The 26,050-nt window shown below is 39.0% G+C and overlaps 1 protein-coding gene across 11 annotated transcripts in view; it reads right to left on the bottom strand.

Moving 5' to 3' along the window:
• The window catches only part of ppfibp2b (PPFIA binding protein 2b), a 37,590-nt gene that overhangs the window by 5,838 nt on the left and 5,702 nt on the right, over nt 1–26,050 (bottom strand). For 2 of the 11 annotated variants that reach the window (XM_037254477.1, XM_037254478.1), the window contains exons 2-19: nt 24,535–24,634; nt 24,210–24,418; nt 16,223–16,309; nt 14,632–14,745; nt 10,532–10,678; nt 8,520–8,747; nt 7,590–7,682; nt 5,152–5,263; nt 4,924–4,956; nt 3,801–3,862; nt 3,636–3,711; nt 3,445–3,527; nt 3,142–3,209; nt 2,987–3,049; nt 2,810–2,870; nt 2,596–2,643; nt 1,131–1,290; nt 636–668 (exon numbers count right to left, since the gene is read on the bottom strand). In XM_037254477.1, coding sequence (XP_037110372.1) covers nt 636–668; nt 1,131–1,290; nt 2,596–2,643; nt 2,810–2,870; nt 2,987–3,049; nt 3,142–3,209; nt 3,445–3,527; nt 3,636–3,711; nt 3,801–3,862; nt 4,924–4,956; nt 5,152–5,263; nt 7,590–7,682; nt 8,520–8,747; nt 10,532–10,678; nt 14,632–14,745; nt 16,223–16,309; nt 24,210–24,418; nt 24,535–24,616 — 1,759 coding nt within the window. In that variant the 5' untranslated portion in view covers nt 24,617–24,634. Of the gene's footprint in view, nt 1–635; nt 669–1,130; nt 1,291–2,595; nt 2,644–2,809; nt 2,871–2,986; nt 3,050–3,141; nt 3,210–3,444; nt 3,528–3,635; nt 3,712–3,800; nt 3,863–4,923; nt 4,957–5,151; nt 5,264–7,589; nt 7,683–8,519; nt 8,748–10,531; nt 10,679–14,631; nt 14,746–16,222; nt 16,310–19,565; nt 20,035–23,358; nt 23,410–24,209; nt 24,419–24,534; nt 24,635–26,050 lie in introns of those variants that run through there. The other 9 variants (XM_037254480.1, XM_037254482.1, XM_037254481.1 and 6 more) reach the window with 8 other exon arrangements.

Raw genomic sequence — 26,050 nt, 5'->3', positions numbered from 1 at the left:
ACAATGCCGCTAACTTGATAAAAATGACTCACAAAGTTTGTGATTCATATTTATTCAGCAGATATTCGGCATTATCCGTGCATAAGGCTTCGTCCACAATAGGCATGTTCATATGAGTAGAGGACAAGCTTGAATAATGAGGTCACTCCACACCATGCAGTGTTTGTCCTTAATTTGGTGGCTTGATCGTCTTCACAGCCTAAAACATAACAAGGGAGGTGCTAGAATAAACTCCAGTATCTTCCATGATCTTACTAGCTCACTAAATTGCGTGTAAATGCTATCGTTTGAGTTGCTTTTTATTCCACAACCCACACTCAAGAATAGATCATGCCGTATGAGGCACAGGGAGCATGGGGCATATCAGGTAACATACTTGTTTGTTTACTTCGGATACTTAATCTAAAACAAAAATCATATATTTTTAAAGCATGGTGCATTCCTGCTAGCTTCCAGCTCAGCCTTATTGAAGGAGAGTCTGATATATTCTGTAATGGTCGACACAGTGTTGGCATTGCAAAAGACTGTAAATGCATTCTCCACAAATAACAGATACTGATTTGCTGATAAAATGTCTTTGTGATTTCCTTTTCATGAAGATGAATTTCTGGTTTACCAAGTGGAGCATACAGTACCTAAAACTGGAGCACTGGCACTCCTGAAGCGAACTGTAGCCATAAACAAGGAAACAGAAAAGTCCAACAGCAAAGCAGGCAGGAAGATAAGAAAGAGCACAAGTGGAAAGCAGTTGAAGCAGCAGTTAAGTGACAGAGTTGCTCAGTCAGATGTTACCTGCAATCAAACCTAAACACGATTTATTATTTCCAATTGATTTATGGTTTGCTTTAGTTTAGCCGCTGCCCACTGTTGACACTATTTACCTGTATTTTGTATGGACGCACACGCAAGTTGTTTAAGGTGTTCAGTAAATAGAAGAAGAGTAGTGGATATAGGTCACTTCAAATCCAGTGACAGTTAAAAACAGAAAGACAACAACAAAATAACACGGATATAGTCAATACATAGGAATTGGGCATCCGCTCACTATTGGTTGTAAAATATTCGAGTAGATGATCCAAATTTGAAAGCAGCTAAAGAGCAGATTGTATGAAACCGAAGATGAAACTCACTCAGATTGTAGTCCTGGTCGTGGCTCGAGACAGGCGAGAGCCTTACAGGAGATAAATATTCTTCTCTTTCTCTGTCACTGTTCATCTTGGTCCTTCGCTCACTTTTTCCACACAGCTTCCCTGGCAGCGTCTGGTACTTGTTCAGCTCCATTAGAGCATTCTGCCAAAGACAAATGTTTCTTTTAAAATGGCAGGCTCAACATTTTGTCAAATGAACTGCCATAGCCTCAAGAGTGTTTCAAGGATATAGCAAGGTGGATGTAGCTTCATTTCCGATGTGCAGTGAACATGCTAATTCTGATGACTGCAAATATGTCAAGTGTTCTCCTTTGTCAGCACACAACACATCCAATTTGATCATGATAATGACGTGATGTGGTACTGTTGCATAACAGGAGGGTGCATGTGGGACGCTGCACCCAAGTCATTGGGGCTAGGAGTAAATAACAGGAGAAAGGCCAACAGGAAAAAAGAGCTGGGAGGCAGTCATGATGTTAAACACTTCTGACAGCTACTTCATGTGGATTTCTCCCCTTGTGTCTGCGTGCGTGTGTGTGTGTGTGTGTGTGTGCGAATGTGCGTCATAAACAAGATCATACACTGTATCATTATGGAAAGGGAATTTATCCGCTTGGCCTGTCAAATGTAAGAAAAATATTCCATAAAATAATTGTTAGTAAGTTTTTAACAGTTACATCTAGAGTACACAGGAAAGGGTGTGATTAATTCATCAGTCAAGCAATGAGCAAGATCTATTAGTTCTGCCGAATTCTTAATTACATTGTATTTATTGATTCTCTTTCCAACATTCTGGGAACAGGATAATGCCCCAGTGTAGAACGCAAGTTTTAATGCTGGTTGAATGAGTCTGATGTGGAAGAACCTGACTAGCCTTTGCACCTCCTGTTGGTGCAATTTCTGGTTGTAATGGTTTTATTCATGAACAGAAGTATCTATATTACTACATTTGTTAATCAGGGATGCAAGGAAACATTTTGAGATGATTTTTTCTTTTTTTTTTGCGCTGATTCCGAATCAGGCTGACGATGAAACTAATGTGGTTCAGACGTCTTATCAACTGCTTTTGTAATTAATGCTTCAAGTTGTTAAGATAGCTTATGGACGTCCTATAAGATATGGAACACTTTTTAACATTTATTTGCAACAGCAGTAGTCATTTGGCAATGCTAACAAAGTCCTACATGGACATGTGCAAGGTCTCTGAACCTTAATTTCTGTAGCAATAATAATAATAATAATAATAAACATTGCAGCCTGGAACAGAAGCTCAAGAAAAAAAATGAGAACCCTAAGTGACCTTACGTGGCAGTTTCCTCAGTTCACTGAAGAGTGTCTCTGTTTTTTTTTTTCTTTTTCCCCAAACACTGTTATGCAATCAACAACTATAAATTCTGTTTATAAAGCAGCGTGTTAGATTGTGTTATGCCATGCAGTAGACCAGTACCTCTCCCCCTACGTCTGATTCACTTTCATCTGGCAGGACCTCTACGGGCTAGCGCCCACACAAATACACACATGCAAGCAGAAAGAACAAATTCAAGTTTGCATGTTAAAAAGCAGGACATCTATGAGTACACTAACAATGCCTCATATTGATTAGTTCAATTAGAATAACAGCAGAATGGCAGTCAAACAGGATCAGAACAAATTGTGGGAACCTTTTGTAGAGATCTGCTCTGCAATTCCTCAAGACTGCTTGACTGCAACCTGCGCTGATGCCTACAGAAAAGGACAAGTTTATGTATATTTATGTATGTTTATGTACCATTCCAACGTCATCATCTTTTCTTTTTTGTACATGCAATCAATGAAAGACAAAGGGGTGAAAACTTCACCATGATCCATTTAAGAAGGTTGCATCGCCAGTAGAAAGTGATATGTCCATAGAGTTCTGAAAACTGAAATAAATGGCACGCAAAACATGTATGAGATCCACAGTAGTGCAAAATACCAATGCAATGGATATGTGACGTGTTAGCAGTATATATACCATGAATCTAGGTCTCTCTGGTAAGGTGATGAGGATAACATAAGTGGCGAAGATCCTCTTGATGACATCTATGGAAAAACAAAATCATTTGTCATCATTCATAAAATGTCCATCCAATTTACATTCCACATAAGGGACTGGAGTCTTTCCGGGCAGACTCAAGGTGAACGTAATTCCGTCTGAGCAACCATGCCCTCTTAAATAAAAATGGTTTCCCCCTGAAAAATAGTGCGATTGTATAGAGAAGGAGAAATTGTTTGTTTGAAATGTTTAGAGGTTATTTTGGATGCTTTGTGGCCTTACCTCTGACCTGTAGATATCACAATGGGCTTTGTGTGCAATGGCTCTGACTTTTAAACTGCCACTCAGCTCCTCTTCACTGCTTCCTGGATGGTAGAAAAAAAATGAATAAAAAGAAGAGAAAAGAACACTGTTACATGTGAACGTGAACTAGATTTTACTCAGTAAAGCACAAACTGTAGTGATATTCTTACCATGTGTGAGTGCCATGAGCTCATTAATCTTTCGATACTGGCCAACCAGATTTGTCAGCTCCTCTATACGGCGCGTCTGTAGATGCAAACCGGGTAGGGAGCTTGAATTCTCAAATTATGTCAGAGATCATTCATCTCTCAAATCGTACAAATGTATTTTATTACCTTTTCATCGTTTGAAGCTAAAAGAGACTCCATCCCCACCTTCAGCCTCTGGTATTCCTGATCTGAAAACATGAGCCACGCAAGTGAATTTCATAAATCCAAGCTCATGTCAAGTTCATTAAAACATCTGATGAGTGTCTGACTGGATGATGTTTGTGAGAGATATGACAACCATGCTAATATGACGCAGCCAACAAAACAAATGCATGCTGACGGGAAGCGCAACCACCTGCCATTGGAGACAAAAACGAACTGTGAAATTAATTTCACGATGTTCGCGTACTTAAAAAATAAAATAAAAAATGCAAGGCAGCTACTATGTTCTATGATGTCACGTAGAGGCCGAAGATAACTGCCTTCATTCACTGCCAGCCCAGTTAAAATGGATATCTGATGTTTATAGCCATCAATGGCAGTGAATAAATTAATCGTCCAATTAACCTGTAAAGCCAAACAGTGACTTGCAGATTAACATGCACAGCAGTACGACCACTTCCACAATAAAACGACACCCAACACAAAATCTGTACCGAGTATTATACCTTTAAAAATGTATATCATGTTGTCAGAAGGATGTTCATTATTGTGTTGGTAGTTTGCAGGGGTGTAAAACTGTACCACATCATACAGAGAGCTGTTCCGATTATTTTTTACTCTCCAATGTAACTGAGTTTAGCAAAAAAAATAGACACATCTCTCAGTATGATGCAGTTATGTATTATCAGAATGGAAATTACAACCATGACAACAAACATATTCAACTGTTTCTTTAAAGACTGAGCATGATCTTTTTGCAATCAAAGAGGCTACATTTGTGTTTATCTTTTGATTCATTGATTAGGCACATGACTGACAAGAAATTTTGCTGTGGCCTAATCTTAAACTGATGTAACTGTAATAATCAAATATCATACTTTTATGCACCTTAAGTTGGTAATTGCCATGAGTTTACAAAGTAGTGGAATTGAGACTCAAGTTGTGGGAAGTATAGTCATAGTAAAACAACTTAGTGGGGAAGATTAACATTCAGACTCAACAACAGGAAACACAGAAATTGTGCCGGTCCAACAGACATGAGCTGAATGGGAACGAGATCAACGACAAAAGGGCGGTCTTGTCTTACATTTGTTTATCAGATGTTTGATGTACACCTCCTCTACAGCAGAGGGCAGCATCAAATCAAGAAAAAGCCAAAAACACGGCAAAGGACGGATAAGTTAAGAGTTGTTCAGTTAGTTGAAACACAAGTAATTCAAGTTGACAGACGTGCATACACACACTCACACACATTTACAATATTCTCCCTGAAGTGTAGATTCGATGTGACAGTCAGGCTGACATCAGCATGTACCTCTCTCTGCGTTGTCATTGGCTGTGCTGCCTCTGGCCAGAAGTTGGGTGTGTAGGCATTCAATCTCAGCATCTTTGGAGGCAAGGAGCTGCTGCAGGTCTGAAATTTCAGCCTGTGGAAGCAGATGAGCAGAAAGAAAATCAGTCTTCCGCATCTTTGAGCACAATTTTTAGCATGCTTCCATTACAGAAAGAAAACCCCGCAATGATCAGCAAAATTAGTCCATGTATACAAATTAAAGAAACAGGCTTTGCTGCCATGGCTGCCAGAGGTCATGGGTCCTCCAAAAAGGATAATGACCCAATCAACAAACCTTAAAAAAAAAAAACGATTCCACAGAAGGGCACAAGTAAAAAGTGGAATACTAGTTTTAGGCGTGTCAACATAATTTTAGCACGAGGCAAAATTGTAGTTGCGCTTCGCCTTGGAGGGACATTATGACTGTGAAACCATGTAAATGTACCTCCTCATATTATTCCATACACTGTCCACAACAAATGGATGGATCATTCATTTGAAGTTCATTGCTTGAAGTTTGTTGATGAACAGCGCTTTCTTTTCTGTAATTCAATTTAATCTTGGATATTCGTTTCAGGAAAGGTAAAAGAGGCTAAGAGGATGAGCCCAAGTATCAACAGTTCCTAAGGACTCCAGGGTAAGTTGCAGAATATGTATATATTTTTTTGTTAGTTCAGTAGCAATGTTCAATAAGTTTTTCAAGCTCAATGACAAAATTTTTTGGTTGACAATGCTTGGCTGTCATTCATGTTATGTCACTGCTATTAGGCTCCATTCACGCTGCAGATCAACTTTTTTGCCCCTATGCAACCTGAATATGATTTTTAAAACACAGTCTCAATTACGAATTTTTTTTTTTTTAAATCTCACTTGGGCCACTCTGATATATGGTCTGTTTGGGATTTTTTGGAATGCGACCACAGTCTGAACAGCCAGGTGGCAATACATCTGACCTAAACGTCATCATTTGCTCCGTGCAGGCAGCCAGACAAACTGCTGGGGAGGGGGAGAGACTGTTTTGATTGTCTGTGAACCCACATTGTCTTTTTCTGAGAAAGTCCCTGTCCCGTGGCAATCATGTGAAAATGCTTGCGTAACATGAATAACGAAATTCGTGGTTCTCTAATTTTGTACAAGTTCCACTTAAAAAATATCATGTCTGGATAAAGAAACAGCAATCAAGGGTTTGTGTTGTAAAGTGATAAACCAGCATTTCAAATCCTTGCCAAGGTTAGAAAGAGGTGGAAAAGCGCATACAAGAGCAGCGACTGTGCTAAAAAAGGAAGGTTGAAAAGGGAACACCGAAAAAGAGCCAGAAAAGCAGGAGCCAGGAAAAGTAAGAGGCGGCACCTGTGCGCTGCGCCATCGCTCTTCCCACTGTTGCTTCTCCAGCTGTGTGTGCCCCACAGTCAGCTTGAGACTGGAGAGCTGAGTCATGAGCGACTGGTAACACACATGGAGTGAGTAAGAGATAGAGAGCTAGAGGGGAGAGAAAGAATAGACAGACACACACACACAGGAAGAGAGTAATGATGGAGGAGATTGCAAAATGTAGAGAACAGTGGAGCAGAAAAGGAGACAGCAGGCCACATGGAGGGGTTTATAGAGAAGACAGCAGATAGTACAGGAAAAAGGAGGGGGAGAAGGAAGCAATGTGAGCACAGAGGATGCAACGGCACTCAGAAAATTGTTAGGCGGAAGAGAGCTAATTGCACATGCAGTTAACGCTCTTTAACATGACTGCTTTAGGATTTTTATAGATTTAGTTATTTTAACGCTCTGTTTGTACCAGACGCTGAAAAACAAGAATAAAAACCGAAAAAATAAATGGTATTTTTAAAAAACTATTTACATTGCTGACCCTTCTTCAGGAATCTTCAGAAAGCCTTCTTTTATGGTGAATTCAGAAAATTCATTCTAAGAGCTTGTTACAACAGATGACAGATGCAATTTGAAATCAACTCGAGCAGCAAACACATTTTAGTCACTGCCAAAATGATTGACTACACTGTTATTTTCCCATGAGTTACGTTCTCTCAATCAGAAAAGGTGAACAGAACTATGAATTGAACAAGTTGATTTTAAAATTTGTGAACTGAACTTTGTGTAGAAAACAAACTTCCCCAACACAGCCTGTGATGATGTTACCTGAGCACTTAGGCACTGCTATGTCATTTTCAATTAAGAAATGGCAGTACATGATAAAATGGCCGTCCCCTGAGATGGATAAAAATGGGTGTTTTTTTCTGCCCAATTCATATTTCACAAATGCAATAATAAACAGAATACTACGTTTAGACTTGTGGAGATGCAGAGAACTTATTGTAAAGACATTTTTTGAATTGACTTCCCCTTTAATGTAGTTTCGTATACCGTTACAGTCCTGATCAATTGTGCATCATGCATGGACTGTAATGTACCTTGGTGACTCGAAGTTGCCTCTCATACTGTCCCTTCTCTTCCTCCAACTCCTCCACTTTATTCTTGAGTTTCTTCACTTCTTGCAAAAAATCCTACGGGAAAAACAGGTTTAATTAAACCCAAAATGACTCACCAATAAAATGATTGTGACGGAGGGGGTGGGGGTGTACAAATGGGTAATTCTGTTGCCAAACTGTGCACATGCTAAGATGGAAGGGAATTAAAAGAGCAGGTTAACACTCATTGCAGTTGTAAAGGTCTCCCCAGTCAGAAACAGTGGTTAATGCGAAAACCAGGATCTCCCATAAAGACCCACCAGCACGTGCGGTTATCAAAAAGAGTTGGAAATTAGAACCCTTCAAAGTGATCATATATATGAGCATGAAGAGGCTGCACATCTTATACACCAATATAAGTTAATCATTCTGTTTATACACCAATGGCAATGTCTAATTTACAAGTTAATCATTCTGTTTCTATATCAAAATATTTTCATTTATTGGATAAGTACTTTCCTACAAACCCGGTTAGTTCAAAAATTCTGTCATGCAAGTGATACATACAACATATTAAGATACTGTCAAGCCACACGGTTGCTTTAAGAGAAATGCTATATTTTATATGGTGCTGTGACCTGGAACACAATTGCAACAGTTAATAAATGGTAAGTAATACTGTTTGGAGTTGCTATGGCTATTTGCTATCACCTCAAAGAATGGAAGCATGAGGAAAACCATAAGTCTCCATTTCTGCAAGAACACCCCAAAGAAATGAACACGACAGACATGGCAACAATTGTTAGTTTTTCTGGAAAATGTTCTATACCAGGTGCGGTTTGGACTGGTTAAAGGGGGAGAGGCGAAGATTTGTGTGTGTGGGGGGGGGTGGCAGTAGCGGGTAAGACACAGTCATCCATGAAGTCTCCCTACATTTGTAGTCAGTGCTCCGTTGTGCTTCCAAGTACTGAGACCACACAGGCTCAGGTTCGTGCCGCTCAGCCCGACCACAGGGCTGTGACCCTGGGCTTGGTCAGCACGTGGCTCTCCACGCTGGGTGTCACCATCTTCGAGGGCCCGCTTCTCCTGAATGCGAGTGCTGATTTCCTCTTGAAACCTGCACATCTGCTCCTGGAGCTCACTAATGAGATTTACCACGCACTGGGAGGAAGGAGCCAATGAACCATGGCAGGCAAGTCAAGGGTGGTGGTAGAGCAGGAAATTGTTGAAATAAAGAAAAATACAAATGAAGCAGTCAGTTGCGAGGTCATAAAATGTGAATCTAGGACTTTTTTGCTTCCCTCGCAACCCGTGGAAATATGGCTGACCTGCCTACTGTCAAAGAGAAAAACAATCCCAAAGACGTGAAAACAAGTACTGTGACAATGTTTTATAAAATTTGTCAAATTTACTGTGCAACTGAAGTTTCTTGAAGTGAAAAACCAACAATTATTTAGCATTTTTCTAGTGATTGATTATGGTGATAGTTTGTTGTTGCTCTTTGATTGCTAGACTGGGACAGTTCCTGGGGAAAAAGCTGAGAAATCATAATTACAAATGAAATTTTCAAGAACTAGAGGTACGAAGTATGTTACATTCAGCACGCACACACAAAGTGGAAAATGAGATTGCTGGATCGGGGGAAAAAATGAGCACCAAACAACCTCTGGTGCTCATTTGAGGACCTCTGCAAAATTTGTATGTGCGCATGTGAACGTGAACTTATGTTCTAAACGTACAGTATGTATCCAATAAGCTCAATTAAAGAATAGCATAAGGTTAAGCCTTTTAGTAAAAGTGGCCATTAGGTTAATAGTCTAATAGAAAATGGCGAGATTAATTCAACATAATATAAATTTGGCCAGAAATAGAAAATGCACAGTGAAAGTACTGCTCGGTGCATTTTGGTTGTAATCACTGTTAGTATTTGTTTGTTGTTCCCTTGTAAGTGTGTACACTGAACAACACTTTCTGCAGCTGAGTGAACAAGCAGATATGGGCCAAAGTGACGTTTACGCTCGAAATATTAATACGTGCACACATTCCAGTTATGTTTAATAATACTCCACCCTCCACACATCATTCACAACGTCATCATTTGGTGACTAATGTAGTCAGCAGTGCAAATTTGCTGGCTAAAATCCCCTGGCAATGCCTCTGGATGCCATGTGACATTCACACACGTCCTCACTACAAATGAGGCTTTGTGGCAGATTGGAAGAGCAGTGAATGCCACACAAGACAAGCAAAACAGCGTAACAATATTGGTTAAGGCATATTTTAGTCAGCGTTTGTGTGTTACACTTACCACTAACTAAATAAATGGGCATTATTACAGTAGCAGAGAAACTGAGGGGCTCCAGTCAGTCCAGACTATTTACTCAGAGCACCGTGGCCAGTAACTGAAAATTTTAATGGCACTGGAAGAAAATTTGGGAGCGCACGTAGCAAATTAACTTGCAAAGTAGAGATTTGCATATCCACTGCTTTTTCACTTTATTACTAATAAGCACCTGGAGGAACTTTATCCGTCCAACATCAAGCAAACATGAGATTTGTGTCAAGCATTCAAATATATCACAACCCCATCAAAGCTTCTTGTAAGATGCAGAAAATTTTCGGCCAATCAAAATGAATAAAAAAGCGGATTCTTACAAGCAATACAGGATTCCTATTCCCTCAAAGGTAAAACAAAAAACAGAAATATTACATATTTGTTTACAAATAGACAGGATAGACCATTACGTTGGAACTCAAGCTCCCTTCAAGCAGGATCTAAATGTTATGACGACCATATAATGCCATAATCTCGACCAAACACTATGTTTAGCCTCCTTATTACTATGTTGGTATATTTAAAAGTACATAATGATTAAAGTTAAAAAAGCAGGCACGCACGCACACACACACACACGCATTCATACATATAGCAGAACTTTGCCTACCTCTGCTTTGTTCTGGTTTGTGTCCATGGGATCTTGCGGATGTGTGTTCTGCGTTTCCTCAATGCTAACCAACTGCAGTTTCAGGTAGGAGACCTCATCCATCAGATCTAACTTCTGAGTTTCCAGAGACGTCCTGCTCACCAGTTCCTGAGAAAAACAAATACATAGAATCAATAAGATGAGTTGGAAAAAAAGCAAAAATACACAAACATGAGAGTAAATGGCCACACATAATGTACCAGAGCGAAGACTAGAGACAAGGTTCAGTGTTCTTCCCACACTGAGAAATCAGACTTGACTGGGGACCCAGACCCCATGAAGCTAAATATACACACACTCATACACAGGCAAGTTAAGGGCTCTATTAATAAAACTCGATGCCTCCATGGTATGGTAGACAAAAAAAAGTGTGTGAAAGCAAAAATTGATGGTGGGCACAAAATTGTGTATGTATGTCGTCTCTCCAAAGTCTCTGACCACGAGTGTTTTCATTTGCTCTTCGGAATTAATCTCAATTCCTCTTTTTAAAATCTAATTTAAATATCCATGGATTATTTTTTTAAAAAACTCTGATAACCAATGTCTTGCTCCAGCTAATTGCAAAGATTGCAAAAATGATACTTATGTTAGCAGACATCACTGCAGGAGGAACCAGGGAGTTCACACATATTAGGTAAAATGCAGAAAATTATTTTAGGTTTCAGGTATTATCATTTCTTTTGGCCTGGGTTTCTTCCTTTTTGAGTTTCAGTTTTGGCCTAGAGTTTTCATTTTGATGCATCCTCCTCACCCTAACTTGACTTGACCCTAACACCTTCTGTATATCTTGCAAGGTTGTCATCACAATGAAAAAACATGAACAAATGTAATCAAGACAAGCTATACATTTCACACAAATAAAGGATTGAAAGAAGGCCACAGTACCAGTAATTGCAAAAAGTGAAGAAGAAAAAAAAGTGCGCAATGACTAGGGATGAGAATCGAGAACCGGTTCTTCTTGTTGAGAACCGGTTCCTACGTTACCAATTCCTTGGAATTGTTTACTATTTCGCTAAATATTCCCTTAACGATTCCCGTCAGCACAAATTACGTCATTACGCACGCGATGCAACATGCATAGCAACTTAAACAATGATGGCACCTGTGAGGCAGAAGCGCTCCAAAGTTTGGTTACATTTCGCGAAGAGGGACGAGAACAGAGCGACGTGCAATACTTGCAATGTTGAAATTTCAACAAGGGGAGGAAAAACAGCAGTACTGGATGTACCTCGAGCTTATCCGTTCAAGGAAGCAGGGAGGAGCAAAACGTTTAACTGAGGAATGTCATCGCGCAGTGACAAAGTTTGTAGTTAAAGGCTTGCACCCATTTGCCTCCGTAGAAGCCCCTGATTTTCGATGGGTGATGATTTCTATTGTAGGAGAATGTTTGCATTCTTCACTCTTAGGTTTGTAATGTCATATTAACATTTATAAAACAAAATGATCATAATCGGTGTGTGTATGTGTGTCTTTTTTTTCCCCCCAAATGAGAATCGATGAGAATTGAAAAAATCGAATCATGAAACGGAATCGAAAATGGAATCGTAAAAATCTGATCAATTCCCATCCCTAGCGATGGCCATACAACTGGAAATAAAATGTATCGCAAAGTAGGTGTGGTACAAGTCTTTTTCTGTTTAAAATATGAAGAAAAAAATGAAGAAGATTACTTTTACTTTTTACTGGCTGCAGTAGCAAACAATAATATACCATAATATTAAAGGACAGCACAGGAACTAAGATTCATAGTTGATCTGGAAACTATAATGTCTTTGAGGCAGACAGCAAACATTAATCATCGTTCAATTACATTGCAAATACACTCCATACCCTGTTGTTTTTTCTTCTTCTATATTTAACTACAGAAAAATAGGTGCTTGGATTAAAGTAACTCTTGATAGGGTCACAGGTTCATTGTGGCCATTGTAGCATGGCTTTGTTGTTAAAATGCCGAGTGGAACAAAAGAGTTGATTTTTACTCACATAGTTTTCTTCCCTTTCTATAGCAGGTCTCCAAGAATCGTAAACCCTCTTTACATTAAAAAAGCCGACAAGCCTTAACTGCGAGGGGCTTTCCCACATCAACATCAGAATTAAAACTGGCCCAGAGGGAGGGAAGGGAATTTTTGCATGGAGCGAAGCTCCCCTCTTACTCGCTACACTTCTAAGCTTCTGATTATCACGTCGAGCTATCCATCAATTTATCCAGTGCAGCAGTGCAAGCAGAACCAAGCTGGGTACACCATGAACACATCACCAATACCAGAGATGACATTTGAAACCAACCATATCCTAATAATAACATTCATAGCGCAGTGATGGTGAAGCTGCAGATTTTCCAGCATGCTTGGCAGCACTCTTTGTACAAAGTTAATCGTTGCTGCTTCTTGCTTGAAAAATCAAAGACAAAAATGAAATGAAAGAGCGAGAGGAACATTTGAAGATTGAATGTTGGCTCCTACCCAAATGAGAATGTAACAAGAGCAGTTATTCACAGACAACTCTTAAAATACAAGGACTGTAGAAGTGTGAAAATTTGCATTATGGATAAGTGAAATAATGGGTGATTTTCAAAGTCAACAGCTTTAAATTTGTCAGGCTCATTAATTGAAGAGATTACAAATCCATGTTGGATGTCTACAAGAAACATCAGTTTTAGCTTATCACAGTGAGCTCACTAAGACTCCAAATGGAGAGCACATGGCAAATAAAATCAGCACCACAGCCACACTCAGACATCCAGCTAAAAACCCCAAATGATCCCAGCACGACACAGTATTTACGTAGCAATGACAGCTGTCTGTTCATTTGTAATCTAACACCAGTCTCACTTAGAGCCGAATAATCAGCAGTCTTAAAACCTAATTTATCAGGAATCTGTGGCCATAAGTGTCCCATGCTAACCCATATTGAGAACAACCACGTAACAAACTTTCACCTTTTACGTCTTTTCACCAGCTTTTACAGATAAACAATTTGTTCTGTCATTTAACAGATGGCACCGTTAATTGATTTGAGCATTCGCTTGAAAAAGTGATGACGCAGGATGAATTATCGAGTAACTTTAAATGCTGCATAAATGAGATAACGCCGAGGTCATACAATAAGCGTGCAAAAGAAGGACAAAACAGTGCACAAGACATGACACAGAAAGAAAGCCAGTTCTTGTTTTTACTGTCCTTCATCAATAACTCACATTAGTTAAGCAGTATGACACTGTCAATCATTAACTGTCAAATGGGACAATATTAAACACAAACAGCACGAATATTACCGCTAAGCAGGACAACAGCTGTGGATCAATACAGCTAAATCCAATAAAAGCTCTAAAATTAACAAACACCTCTCATGAGGCATTGTTTAGGAGATCTCTTGCAGTGACAGTTGGACCTGTATTGTTAGTTTGAAATGTTGAAATCCCTGTTGGCTTAATGCCACTTTCAAAAAAGCAGCAACCATCAGTTTTGTTCATCAATAATATTTTATTAATTGTGTTACCAATTATGGGCACAATGACTCTAGGAGAAACTACATTTTCCCTTCATTTAAATTAAAAATACTTTTTGATTAATAGATAATGCTTACTTTTTAGTTTTGTGGGTTGTAAAAACTTGCTAAAAACAGATATAAACATGGTTCAGTGGGATATGTATTCAAATGTGGGATTTTACTTTTACTGCTGACAATGCAGAAGACAAAGGATCCATTGTAATGTTTGAACAGAGAAGAGATTCACTGGAAAACTCAGTTGTGCTATTGTTGAGCCTGGGATGGCCATGCTCAAACGATTGCCTCAATGATGAGGTCAAAAACATTTGCGCCAATGGAGATACGAAATACAACTATTTAGTATAAAATCTTAAATTCAATTTCTTGAAACGGCCAATCAATTGGCAACAATTTGGCAATTTATTATTCATACATGTTTTGGCGATATTTATGGCTGAATCACTTGCTTATTAAAATTGTATAGGATCTTATGGTGCTAATGTAAATAAAGTCATAGTTTTGGACCCACAAAGAAGTTTTTGTATGTGGCAGCTTTCCCGTGTCAGTGTTACCTGTTGCAGCATCTCCTCAGTGAAGGCTAGTTTCCGTCTGTGTTCCTCAAGGGAGCTTTCTAGATCTCTGATCTTCTCCCCTTGGGCCTCCACCTGGTCCGTCAGTACACTTACCTAAAGGTGGCACAATTATTTATTATTACATTTACACAGTAGAATTAGTCAATGAACAGAAAACGTCATTAAACAACGTTTTACCAGCTTGCATAACAACATTCCCTTGTTCTGTTTCATCGGTCAACAAAAAAAGATAATATCAAACATGAGATTCCTCAACTCAACAACACCCTTTTATTACTCAGCAAGTCTATCGCGAAGGAATCTGAGCTAGACATTTACAATGATCCCCATGACATGACACTCACATCCTGCCAAGCCTACAAATTACAGACATGCAAACAGACAGACACATACCCCTTTCTAAGAAATTGTGTGGAATTCCTCCTCAGGAGCTGATTCACTGTCACTTCAACTCCCATTACAGTCAACCCCGCAGCCATTTTCTAACCTAAGGCACGCTTGTTAAAAGGACAGTGTGTAGACAGTTTAGATTCATTCATTGTAAAAATCCACGAATAATTATCCAGTAGTATGCAAAAAATATATGTTCTATCAATATGCATTGTTTTATATAATTGTAGGTCTAATTATACAACATGGGTCGCACCTCACTGTACAGGGTGCTGACATCTGCTACGGATGCCTAAATTGGACAAACATGGCAAATTGCAAATTTGCTGGATCAATGACTACAGTGTGTGTAACAAATCCAATGCACTTTGTCATTTGTAATGGCATTTTACTTGCATCACTATGTGGCATCATCGTGCATGCACTTTGACCTTTGGTCATTGCATTCTATTCGTTTACCACGAGACGAGCACAAAATTCTACACATTTATTTGAATGTGAAGCTCCTTTTTCATGAACTCTCTCATGGTTGATTACAAATAATCTTATGCATGTTCATTTTTTCCACTAGGTGCTATAACAAAATCACAAATTATGTACACACAAGTAGGCCTGTAAGTGAAGCAGGTGAAAGCTGCACTGATAACAGCAAAAGGACCAAACTGCACACAGACAATCTGGAAAAACAAGTTCCGGGCACCTTGGGTATCACCAACCGTGGTCACATAAAAACAATGAGAATTCCATTTTGTCAGTTTCAGTTTTGTGTTTGGTTTGTGCACAAAAAAATACACCAAGCTGATTCATTCAATTTAGAGGTGAACATTGTAATTATCAAAGCTGCATGAAGTACCTATTAAGGTGAAAGAAGTGTCTGGTGACTATATCATCTGGTGTTAACAGCAACCAGTGAATGCAAGTACATGCTTGAATGGGTCAAAGACGTTCAGGCATGTTTTATTTGGAACAACATATAATCTTCACACCCAGGAACTCAGATGTGTATCAAGTGTGGCACCAAACCTTCCAGACTAATCCCATTTACACTTTCAATGATTGCATCAACACAAACACAAGTGAATTCATCTTTTTAGAGATAAATAATATTAAAAGTAAATTTACACGTGCGCGCGTGCACACACACACACACACACACACACGACACAAAGAAATTGCTCACCTGTAAAACCAAGGACTCCTTGTCACCCTCTAGACGGAGCAGTCGCTCTTGGTAGGTTTCATTGTTGGAAGGAGGACACAGGTTCACCTGGACAAACACAGAGAGCAGAAATATAATTGTTATGTCAGTTGAGGTGATTATATCTTCATTGTCTATTGACCTAATGGGTCCTAATGAAATAGTTGATTGAGAATCTTGTCTACAGGTCAAACAACCCTAACCCTAAGCAATTTCTAGAAAAAGTAGCAAGGAACACTTGAAAATGATGATGTTTCTATACATATTGATATTTGACTAAATTGCAATTCCCTAGCTGATGTCTTATTGTTCTTTAGACATCATGAACTTGAGAGACTGAATCAACAATGCCCCTGCCACTTAGCAATTTGCCTTAAATATGTTGGGACTTGATTCATCAACAAACACTTTGCACAGCATTGACTACATTTCTAAAAATAAATCAAAAAGATCCAACGATTATTATGACTCTTACTGCTTTTGAAACAGGATATCAACATTTGGGATTTAAGAACATGGAGTTAATCAAGTTAAGAGATGAGTGGCCAGGATTGGAGGCGGCAGTAGCTTAACCCATTAGGATTTTGCTCCAGGACCAGAGTGTAAAACATTCTATTCGAGATGAAAATAAATACAGAGCTTGTGATTGTCTTTTAATGTTTGGTGTTATACAACTGGAAAAAAGATTGTATTATCACTAGGGCAATTTAAATGCATCAGGGTCACAAGGTGCTTGATTTCTTTTTCTTTTAATGTCAAAGGCACCAATGTGTCTAGAGCAAGATGTTTCTGAGGGCATGCTGTAAGGGCTACTCACATAAAAACAAGTCTTTCACAAAGCACAAGGTAGCCTGCTGAAATGTCATAAGAGGTCTCATTCATTCAGACATTGCATCTCAAGACAACCAGGCAGGATTTGTTGTTGCATGTTGTGAAACATCCTAGGAATTCAAATTGAAGATTTATATATACGTACTGTATATATATTTTATGTTTGAGGCTACCAACTTCTTAGCCATGGAAAATGTTAAATTCTTAAAACATAATCTTTAATTGAGAAGATCCCAAATTTAGGATTTAAACAAATCATGTATCATGCTGACAATCTTCTAGTGACCAAAAGGAGGCAGTTATTCAGAATATGAATAAACAGGCTGGCAGAAAGATAGGGTGATGACTTTAGTGATATTTGTGATGATTGTATGAAGAATACAATGAATTTTGATAGGAATCCTGGCATGTGAGGTTAAGCCTTAATATTGTAGGTTGACCTATCTACATCCATTTGAACTTTGCATGCTTGGACGTAATCCATGTGTGCGTCAATCACACGCTTTCAGCAGACGAAAATAAACTGTCAATGGCACTTGGGACTGATAAAAGAAAACTGACTATTTCTCTGTCACCTGTCGGCTTGTGTGACAACTGTCAAAGGTTTTGCCTTCCCACAAACTACTATAACCTAAGTTAAATTTAAAGAAAGCATTTTTGAGGACGGGCTCATATTTCCCAACCATGCATATCTAAAATCTAAACCTCTTATATTAAATGAAGTCGACATGGGATGTGCGATGGGTTTCAAAATGCTCCAACACTGTTTCAAAAAGCTGTGCAATGTACATGCAACAAATGCTTTTTTTTTTTTACATCATGGGTGGAGCAATGTATGACACGAGTGCTAAAGAATGCTGAAAAATACAACATGCAGCACCCCATTTACACGACTAACGCAATGCCTGTCTATCACACCACTATAGACACACAGGATATGGACAATAGTGCACAAAATAGTGTTGCATTCCTGCAGTAAGATTTCTATAGCTATCCTTGTACTTTAGATAAACAATAGCATCAGATCAATAATCTTCACGTGTAATTATTTCACTGCTTGTGAATCTCAAAAGTTCTAGAGACGTTGACTAGGCTAGGTAGGCTATCTTCATATTGCAGGTCAACTCTAATTTCATCCAAAAACGTCACAACTGTTTGACAAAACAGTTGGGCGTGAAAGCCATTGCAGTCAGAAGAGCATAAAATAGTACGTGCTGAAATGCTTTATAGCTGACAAATACTACATGGGAGCGGGGAGGTGCTGTAAAAGAACAAATGTGTCATGACTGAGACCTAAAAGGGGGGGGGGGGGGGGCAACACTTCTGTAAACACTGGGTGCCATATGATGTCATGCTGTATACGCATGCTTGTCACTTCACAGAAAAATTGCGTTCACATTAGAAGTTCGGCTTTGGTATGTATATAAGAAGATCGGATTCGACAAAAACACAGACTTGGGAAGCACACCCTTCAGTGTGGCAGCCCTTTTTTTTTTTCCACGTGTTGCTATAAAGCCACAAAAAGAGGCCACCACATAGGTTTCCTCTTATGTTGTCTTGTAAAAGTACATATTCTTTGGATGCATGCTGACCTGAAGTCTTATGTCGTGTGTGAGGACTAATATATGATGAAAAGTCTGCAAAACGATTTTTAAATCAACCCCCAACGTTCCAAGCCTAGACCATTGGAGCCTCATTTAACATAGTTCATTCCGAATTCTGCCTTATTATAATCTCAGTCATAGATTTAACTTCAGGCACAGAACATTTATCATGAATTACCATTATCAATGTTCGACTGTCTTGCTAAAATGCTATGAATTTTGTTTTTTAAATTTGATTTGATTTTGTTTATTTCAGCAAGTACAACACACTTATTAAAACTTCATTTCACATTTTGTTTTACATGACTTGTCAAAAAAGGGAATTGGGTTGAAGCAATTCTGCTTATCTAGTCCCGTGTCAATTTCAACCAAGGTTTCACTCCCAGACACGCAATCTACATTACACACGACATTTAAAACGATAAAACCAATGTGTCCGACAACAACGATAAAGCTCAAAAGCTACTGCCGTCATCGGAAAATGTTGTGTTAGTCCTGTAAACAAATGTGACTCTCGAGCTACAAGGGCAGATTTTGTGTGACTGTCAATGATTGGATCTTGCAGTAGTATCACAGATGCGGCTTTGTCAACAGGAATCAGCTGATGGCTAATTCGCCTAACCTGATACCATGGCCTTGGTGATGCATTCCTGCAAATCCCCTTGAGAATTCTGCTATGAAATTGGAAACTAGTTAAAAAAACAAAACAAAGACACAAAAGACTGACCATAATGACATCATGCATCAAAGCTAGAAAATGAATTGGCAGAAAAACAATGTTTCAGCACCACAGTTTTCTTTTTATGCGGTCTTGTAAAAGTACAGATTCAGCATTATGTGTGATTGATAGACATCACACTGAAATGATCGACTTAAGCTTAAACACTTACCTTTTTGAGCCACGAGAAGTGCTTGTAGACATCAATGGGAGTCTCCATGCTCCCAGCCCATTTCTGCCCTATTTCCTCTAGGATTTTATCTCAGCTGGTTAGAATGTGAGGCTCTCTCTCTCCCTCTCTCCCTCTCTCCCTCTCTTACTCACTCCCCCTCTCCCTTTGTGTGTATTCAGACCAAGTCATGTAAGTCTTAAGTTTGAAGAAAGTAATGTCACGTGTGAAAACGCATGACTTCAATGTTCACTATCATTTTTTTAAGATCTCTGCTGTCTGAGCAGAAAACTCCCTCCCAGTCCTTCTTCTTCCTGTTATCTTCTTCAGTAAGACTGACCTGTCTTTGTCTACATTCTGTCCCTCGATTTTCCCCCGTTTGTGTTCGTTTTTAACCCTTTTATCAACAAATACCCCTTCCTTGCTTTCATGCACTATTTTCTCAGCTTCCTTCTTGCCCTGCTGCAGTCTGTCTTGCGGCCAAATGGCCAAGCCCAGAAAGAGGGGGTGGTCAAAAAGGTTTTGCCTGTTTTGTCATCTGTTTGTGACCATCTTGGTTCAAAGTCAGCTTCTCACACACGCGCGTGCTGCCACACACATCTGCTAAGCATGTCATACAAGTCTCATCGATTTACATGCGTAAGTGTGATATAAATGTTTCACTCTTCTTTTTTATCCCACTTTGTCTCGTAAACATACTTTGGTTTCCTTTCTGTGTCCCCTATGGAGCCACTCAGAAACTGTCAGTTATTCATCTCATGACATCATCAAGGGAGGAGACCTACATTCATAAAAACTGCCAATAAAAGATCAGATGTGGAAAATCATGTTTTTCCACTTAAAGCTGCATTCCGCTGGAATTTGAGTTTGTAATTGCTACTGCCACTGGCAAAAATTGCAATTTACGTGCATGATGCACCTTCTCGTATGAGCACGAGTGAAAACTCAACACAGAGGCTAGAATTGTTGTGACCAATTAACAATGTTTACAGAAGCAAAAAAAAAAGTTATTTTTCGAGAAACCCTTCACTTTACTGTTCAGTGTAATAGACCGTGAAGACTCTCGGCAATCGGCATAGTGGAGTTTAGATTCCGCTAGCAGGATATAGCTACATAATGCTATTGTTACCAAGGAAAATAGGGCTGCAAATATTTATTTTTGTATTTATAAATACTTTTGTACTATTTCTATTGCAATTTGCACTGTAGATACAGGTTCTATTTTAAAACGCACTTAACACATACAGATAAAAATGTTGAGCCACAGGACTGCCGTCATTGGAAGTTAGCGTGTCGGGAATCCTGCAAAGTGTAATCAAACTTATACCATGTACTATCATCTTAATTCATTCATCATTCGCACTGTAAGATATATAAGAGCGGCTGCGTCCCAGAGCGATATGCTGCGATTAAGATGAACTGATTCATCAATTAAATGCAACTACTATCAGTCACTGGCCAATTGGCAAAATAATCACTTGTGGCAGTCCTAGCAGAGGATTGTTATTGCATAGCCTACACAGAGTGGGTTAGTGGTCAACAGTAAGCTATGGTCATCATGTGACACGCATAAAATAAAACCTGCCAGGGAATGCATGAAATTAACCCTGAATTAGAAATGTGTGTGTGCATGTGGTTCTAACCTTTACCCTCCCAACTGAACCTACTGTCACCCTCTCACCCCCCTCAGGTAAAACTGTCTAGAACCGCCAGTGACAAACACACATATGAGAAGAACTAATGTCTTTATGGTTTGGCAAATTGAACGTGTCGTGCCATGTACGTAATGCATTCTGGGAACCTTGTGGCATTACCGTCATCATGAACATCCATCCATCCATTTACTGTTCCGCTTCCGACGTCAGAAAAAGCAAATATTCAAAGATGCATTTTCTTTAATGATAGCACACGCTGTGGCGATGACAAGTCAGTAAGCTTTATTAAAATTGGTTGAGAAATTAGCAAGATATGACCTATTTTCAATCCACATGTATTGCCTCTGAGAGGGAATGCTTCCAAGCCTTTCTTTTTCCTAATACGTGCGAAAAGTTGTTGATTTCGTCATCAAGGACAGTTATTTATTTTCCGATATTTTTAAGCACAGTTTTAATGTTCAAACTGCACGTTCAGCTACAACTGCAACGTTAGAGTGGCTTACAATAGTAATAAATATTGACCATTATAGTGGTGCTTAGAGAAAGAGGTATTTGGTATTAAAGGTTTGAGAATTGGCATGGATCAAATGAGAGTCAGAAGGCGAGGCAGGACAGAAACAGTGTGAAGCCTGTGAAACGTGTGGTTGGAAGTGAGAACCCAAATAAACAAGAAATGTGGTGAGCTGCAGGATTAAAGTGTAAATTCTGGCTCTTTTTAGAGAACCGGCTCTTTTAGCTGGCTCTTTCGGCTCCAAACAGCTCTTCAGATCGTTCATATTATTGAAGTTATACAAATATGAAAAAAAAATACCTTGTTTATTAACTAGCTTATTTGTTTGCTCAATTTAGTGCTACAAAAAATATTAAATACAAAAAACCTTAGTGAATGGCATCTAGCAGAAACATCCTCAGGTTGCCTGAAAATACCTAACCCTTAATGCAAAGTACTTAATGTTCAAAATGGATATCAAATTGAAGACGCATGTTATGACAATTTGGAGGGGTAGAGGGGGGGGGGGGTCCATTGCACAATAAATTCATACTCATTTACTCGATGTTGAAAAACAAAGATGGATCAACTTCTGTTTGAAACAATGCAGGATTTTAGAAGCTGCTAAACTGGATCCAAGATCCACCTTTCTCTTCCAGCCAACTAAAGTATCTTACACATCCTGTCGAACTGCTTTCTAGGAAGAAAACAGCAGCCTCTGCAGGTCAACCAACACAAGACAAAAGAAAAAAAAACAGTTTTATGTCTCTCAACCAGTAAAAACAAATGGAAGTTTATGAAACCTTAAATTCAAAAGAATAAAAGAGACCACGGAAATAGCTTATTAAGAACAAGAGCAGTTGTGAGAGGACACGCAGGAAAACCAGTGGTTAGAGCAAAGGGGCCGAGGGACAGGAAATTGGTAATAGTCCACTTCTTTGGGAAACTTTATGCAGCCACTCTTTCACAGTATTTTCCATTGTACCAGTAAAAACAGTTGGAGAAAGAAATTGTGGTGCTTAACATACATTACAAAGGCTAAAGTATTCATCGAAGCTAACCCTCTGTTATTTTTTTCTTATTGTTATCTTTGATATCATGTTTAGGGCCTAAACAAGTCTTCCAATAATGTGCATACCACGGTTCAAAATAATGCTTGAATCATTCATTTTTCTGCCTCAAGTACCCGCTTAGTCAAGCTCAACGCCCCAAGAATTGCTCATGTGGTGCATGACGGTAACATGGCACCAACACTTGAGAAGGCCAACTTCAAAAGAAACTTTCTAGACCAGGGGTCAGCAAGTCCAGCCTGTTTTACATGCATTCCCAATGCAACACACATTCTGATTCAAATCATCAGAAGTCGTCAATGAAGATAACATGCATATTTGTTTTGTTTTTTTATTGAGGGAGGAAGCTGGATTACCCAAAGACAACCCACACAAGCACAGGGAGAATATGCAAACTCCACACAGAAAGGCATGAGCCTGGATTTGAACCCCCAACCTCAGATCTGTAAAGCCGATTTACTAAACATTTGACATATAGAGTCACTTATGAAAAAAAAAATAGCAGATTGACCAGGAACAAAAAGAATACATGGTGCTGGAAATAAATAGCCTTTCTGTTGCACAATAGCAAAATTCCTCACCTCCCTCTGACCATCCAGCTGACCCTGTCTAACCGGACTGCAACTGACAGACTTTGGACTGTGAAAACACTAAATGATTGATTACTGGATAATTTGCACGGCTTGTTACTCGACTAGCAACTTTTATTTCCAACTGAAATTTACTAACGACAAGTAAACGTATGTAAAAGTACCAATAACATGTAGGTAAAGCAAAAGCAACATGATGAATGAACAGCTATGAAATAGCTTGTGGCTATTTTACGTTTAAAAAACAGTTGACTGAATTCCTCAGACCTCCATGAAAACTATCCATATTAATTTATGTATGGTAAATTATGTGTCACTAAACAAGTTGTCTTCCCATGTGAAATTGGACAAAACTACTATTATTGAAAGAGACATCCAGACAAGTATTGCCAAACTTACCTTGAAAAAGTATATTATTGCTTTAAAAAAGAAGTCAACCCAAACATTTTCTTTGTTATTTGTTGGACGTGCTCCCTCTATTCCAAACAAGGCATTGAGATTAATATTGGTCTTGTGGAATATGGGTTTAGCCGCAAAAATTCCCATTTTTTTATTATTAATATTTCAAAGAAATGTCTTTTCTGGATTTCATTTCACATAAATGGGATGGTTGTTCCCTTCCCCATGGGCTCACCACCTGTGGGAGGGGCCAAAGGGGGATTCTGAAATGCATCACAATCCAGAAGTTAATATGATTGAATTTTTTCTTTATTTTTGGTGAGGTTTTAAAAGAACTGCTGTGGCTGCCCCGTTGGCCTGCCCTCTGCAGGCCACTGCCCTGACATATGAAAAATGACAGTTGAGCAGGATTTGACATTCAAGGACGTACGCGACGTACTCACATCTCCACTCTGGAGCCAGTCTTTGAGAGCCTCCGCTGTATCTGTGGGCAATTGTGCTCTGAGGCGCTCTCTCTCTTCCTGGTTTGGTTGGAGCTCCAAAGCAAGTTTGAGGTCTACAGCTAACTGAAGAACCCGCAGAGGGGTGTGGCTCACGACAGAACCAAGGTCATACGCGCCATTAGTGAGCTCCAAAGCTGTTGCTTTCGAACCTGGAGGTGTATGTGGTTGAGAATAAGAGGAGAAAAACATTCAGTACTGGGGTAAAACTGGAATAGCTTAAATTGATTAGATAAACCGTTCATGAGAATATTAGGTTGTTCCATACCTGCAATTATGTCATCCATCTGCTCCAGAGCTGCCTCGAGCATGTGACTAGCCTCAGTTTCCATTGTAATAGTGGGTAGCATTTGACCTCAGATATGCATCTGTCGAAAGGACATTAAAAAAAGTTATTCAATTAAGAAAAAAAAATGTATACACTGTAATGAGGTTGTTGTTTATTTATTTCACTCATCAAGGAGCCGGATCATGCCTGCTCGACTTGACGGAGCTTTCAGCCATGTTAAAATGCTAATTCCTCACAAAAATAAGGAATGTGCACAGCCAAAAAAAGCACACTTTTTCCCCATTGCATACATGTAGAGTAGTCCGTGAATTACAGATATGTCTTTTTTACATGAAACATATCAAGAATAGCCCTGTGTCAACCAATACCATTTAGAAAGTAAATAATATTGTCCTTAATCATAATGGTTGAATAATTCAACATTGGCTTCGCTTGAATACACTATTATGCTGTTTTCCTTCACTCTGACTTTGGACTGCCATTTTTCTCTTCTCCTCCTTTAAGGCTCCCATCATGTCATATTGTCATGCCAATTTAGAAAGACATCATCATGAAGGACGCAAGTGGGAGGATGTGATGTAATCTTGCTTTGGGGAAATCGTGCCCCCTATAGATCATCCTAATGCTCATCAACATTAGCGACAATACACTATGACAGCTCACACTGACAATCTGCACAAAGTCAATGTACTGTACAGTCACATGCTGCCATTACAACTGTGATTCCATCCTATTTTTTTGTCAAGTTCACTAATGGAACTAATTTGTGAAGGGTTGCTCATGGTGCACTATAAGACCATCATATTTTTACTGAAACGCAAGAGCGAGGGCACAATTTATGTAGACTTGACCAACACCAATGCCACAAAAGATGACCACACAGTGAGGTGTGTGTGTGTAATAAATTAAATCAAGAATTTTACACACTCATGCCTTTGTTTGCTTCTTGCGACAAAACAAATGAGTATGGGTTGATACGCGACTCCCTGGCTTATAACAAACTGCTGTGTATGAGGGGCCATTAGGTACATAATTCAGAATTACCATTCACACACACATATATTTATATATATAAATATGAAAAAAAAACACATTCACACACCATAGTAAAAACCTCACACACAACTGAAATGCTTTAATACACACAATTGAAATGTGTTCTCACGCACACAACGGAAATCCTTCTACACACACTAGTGAAATGTTCTCACACACTTTCTGCTACATCGGAAGGAGACAAATTACCCAATCACAAATTTGCTGGCTCAGTAACTACAGCTTGTATAACAAAAACAAAACACTTACTATGTCGCATGAAGGAAAACGAGAAGTCGTTTGTGGTGCCATTTTGTTTGAACTACTGATGAGGAAATTGGTGGTAGGCTTGCAACATGTCTGTGACAGACAAATTGTGCATCAAATTCGTGTGTCATTACTAGAATTGCAAATTGTCTTCACTTTTAATAATATCTTTTTTTTTAAATATTTGACCAGT

Source organism: Syngnathus acus, chromosome 6, assembly GCF_901709675.1.
Source record: "Syngnathus acus chromosome 6, fSynAcu1.2, whole genome shotgun sequence".
Taxonomy (NCBI): domain Eukaryota; kingdom Metazoa; phylum Chordata; class Actinopteri; order Syngnathiformes; family Syngnathidae; genus Syngnathus; species Syngnathus acus.
This window is presented reverse-complemented; position numbering and strand designations above follow the sequence as displayed.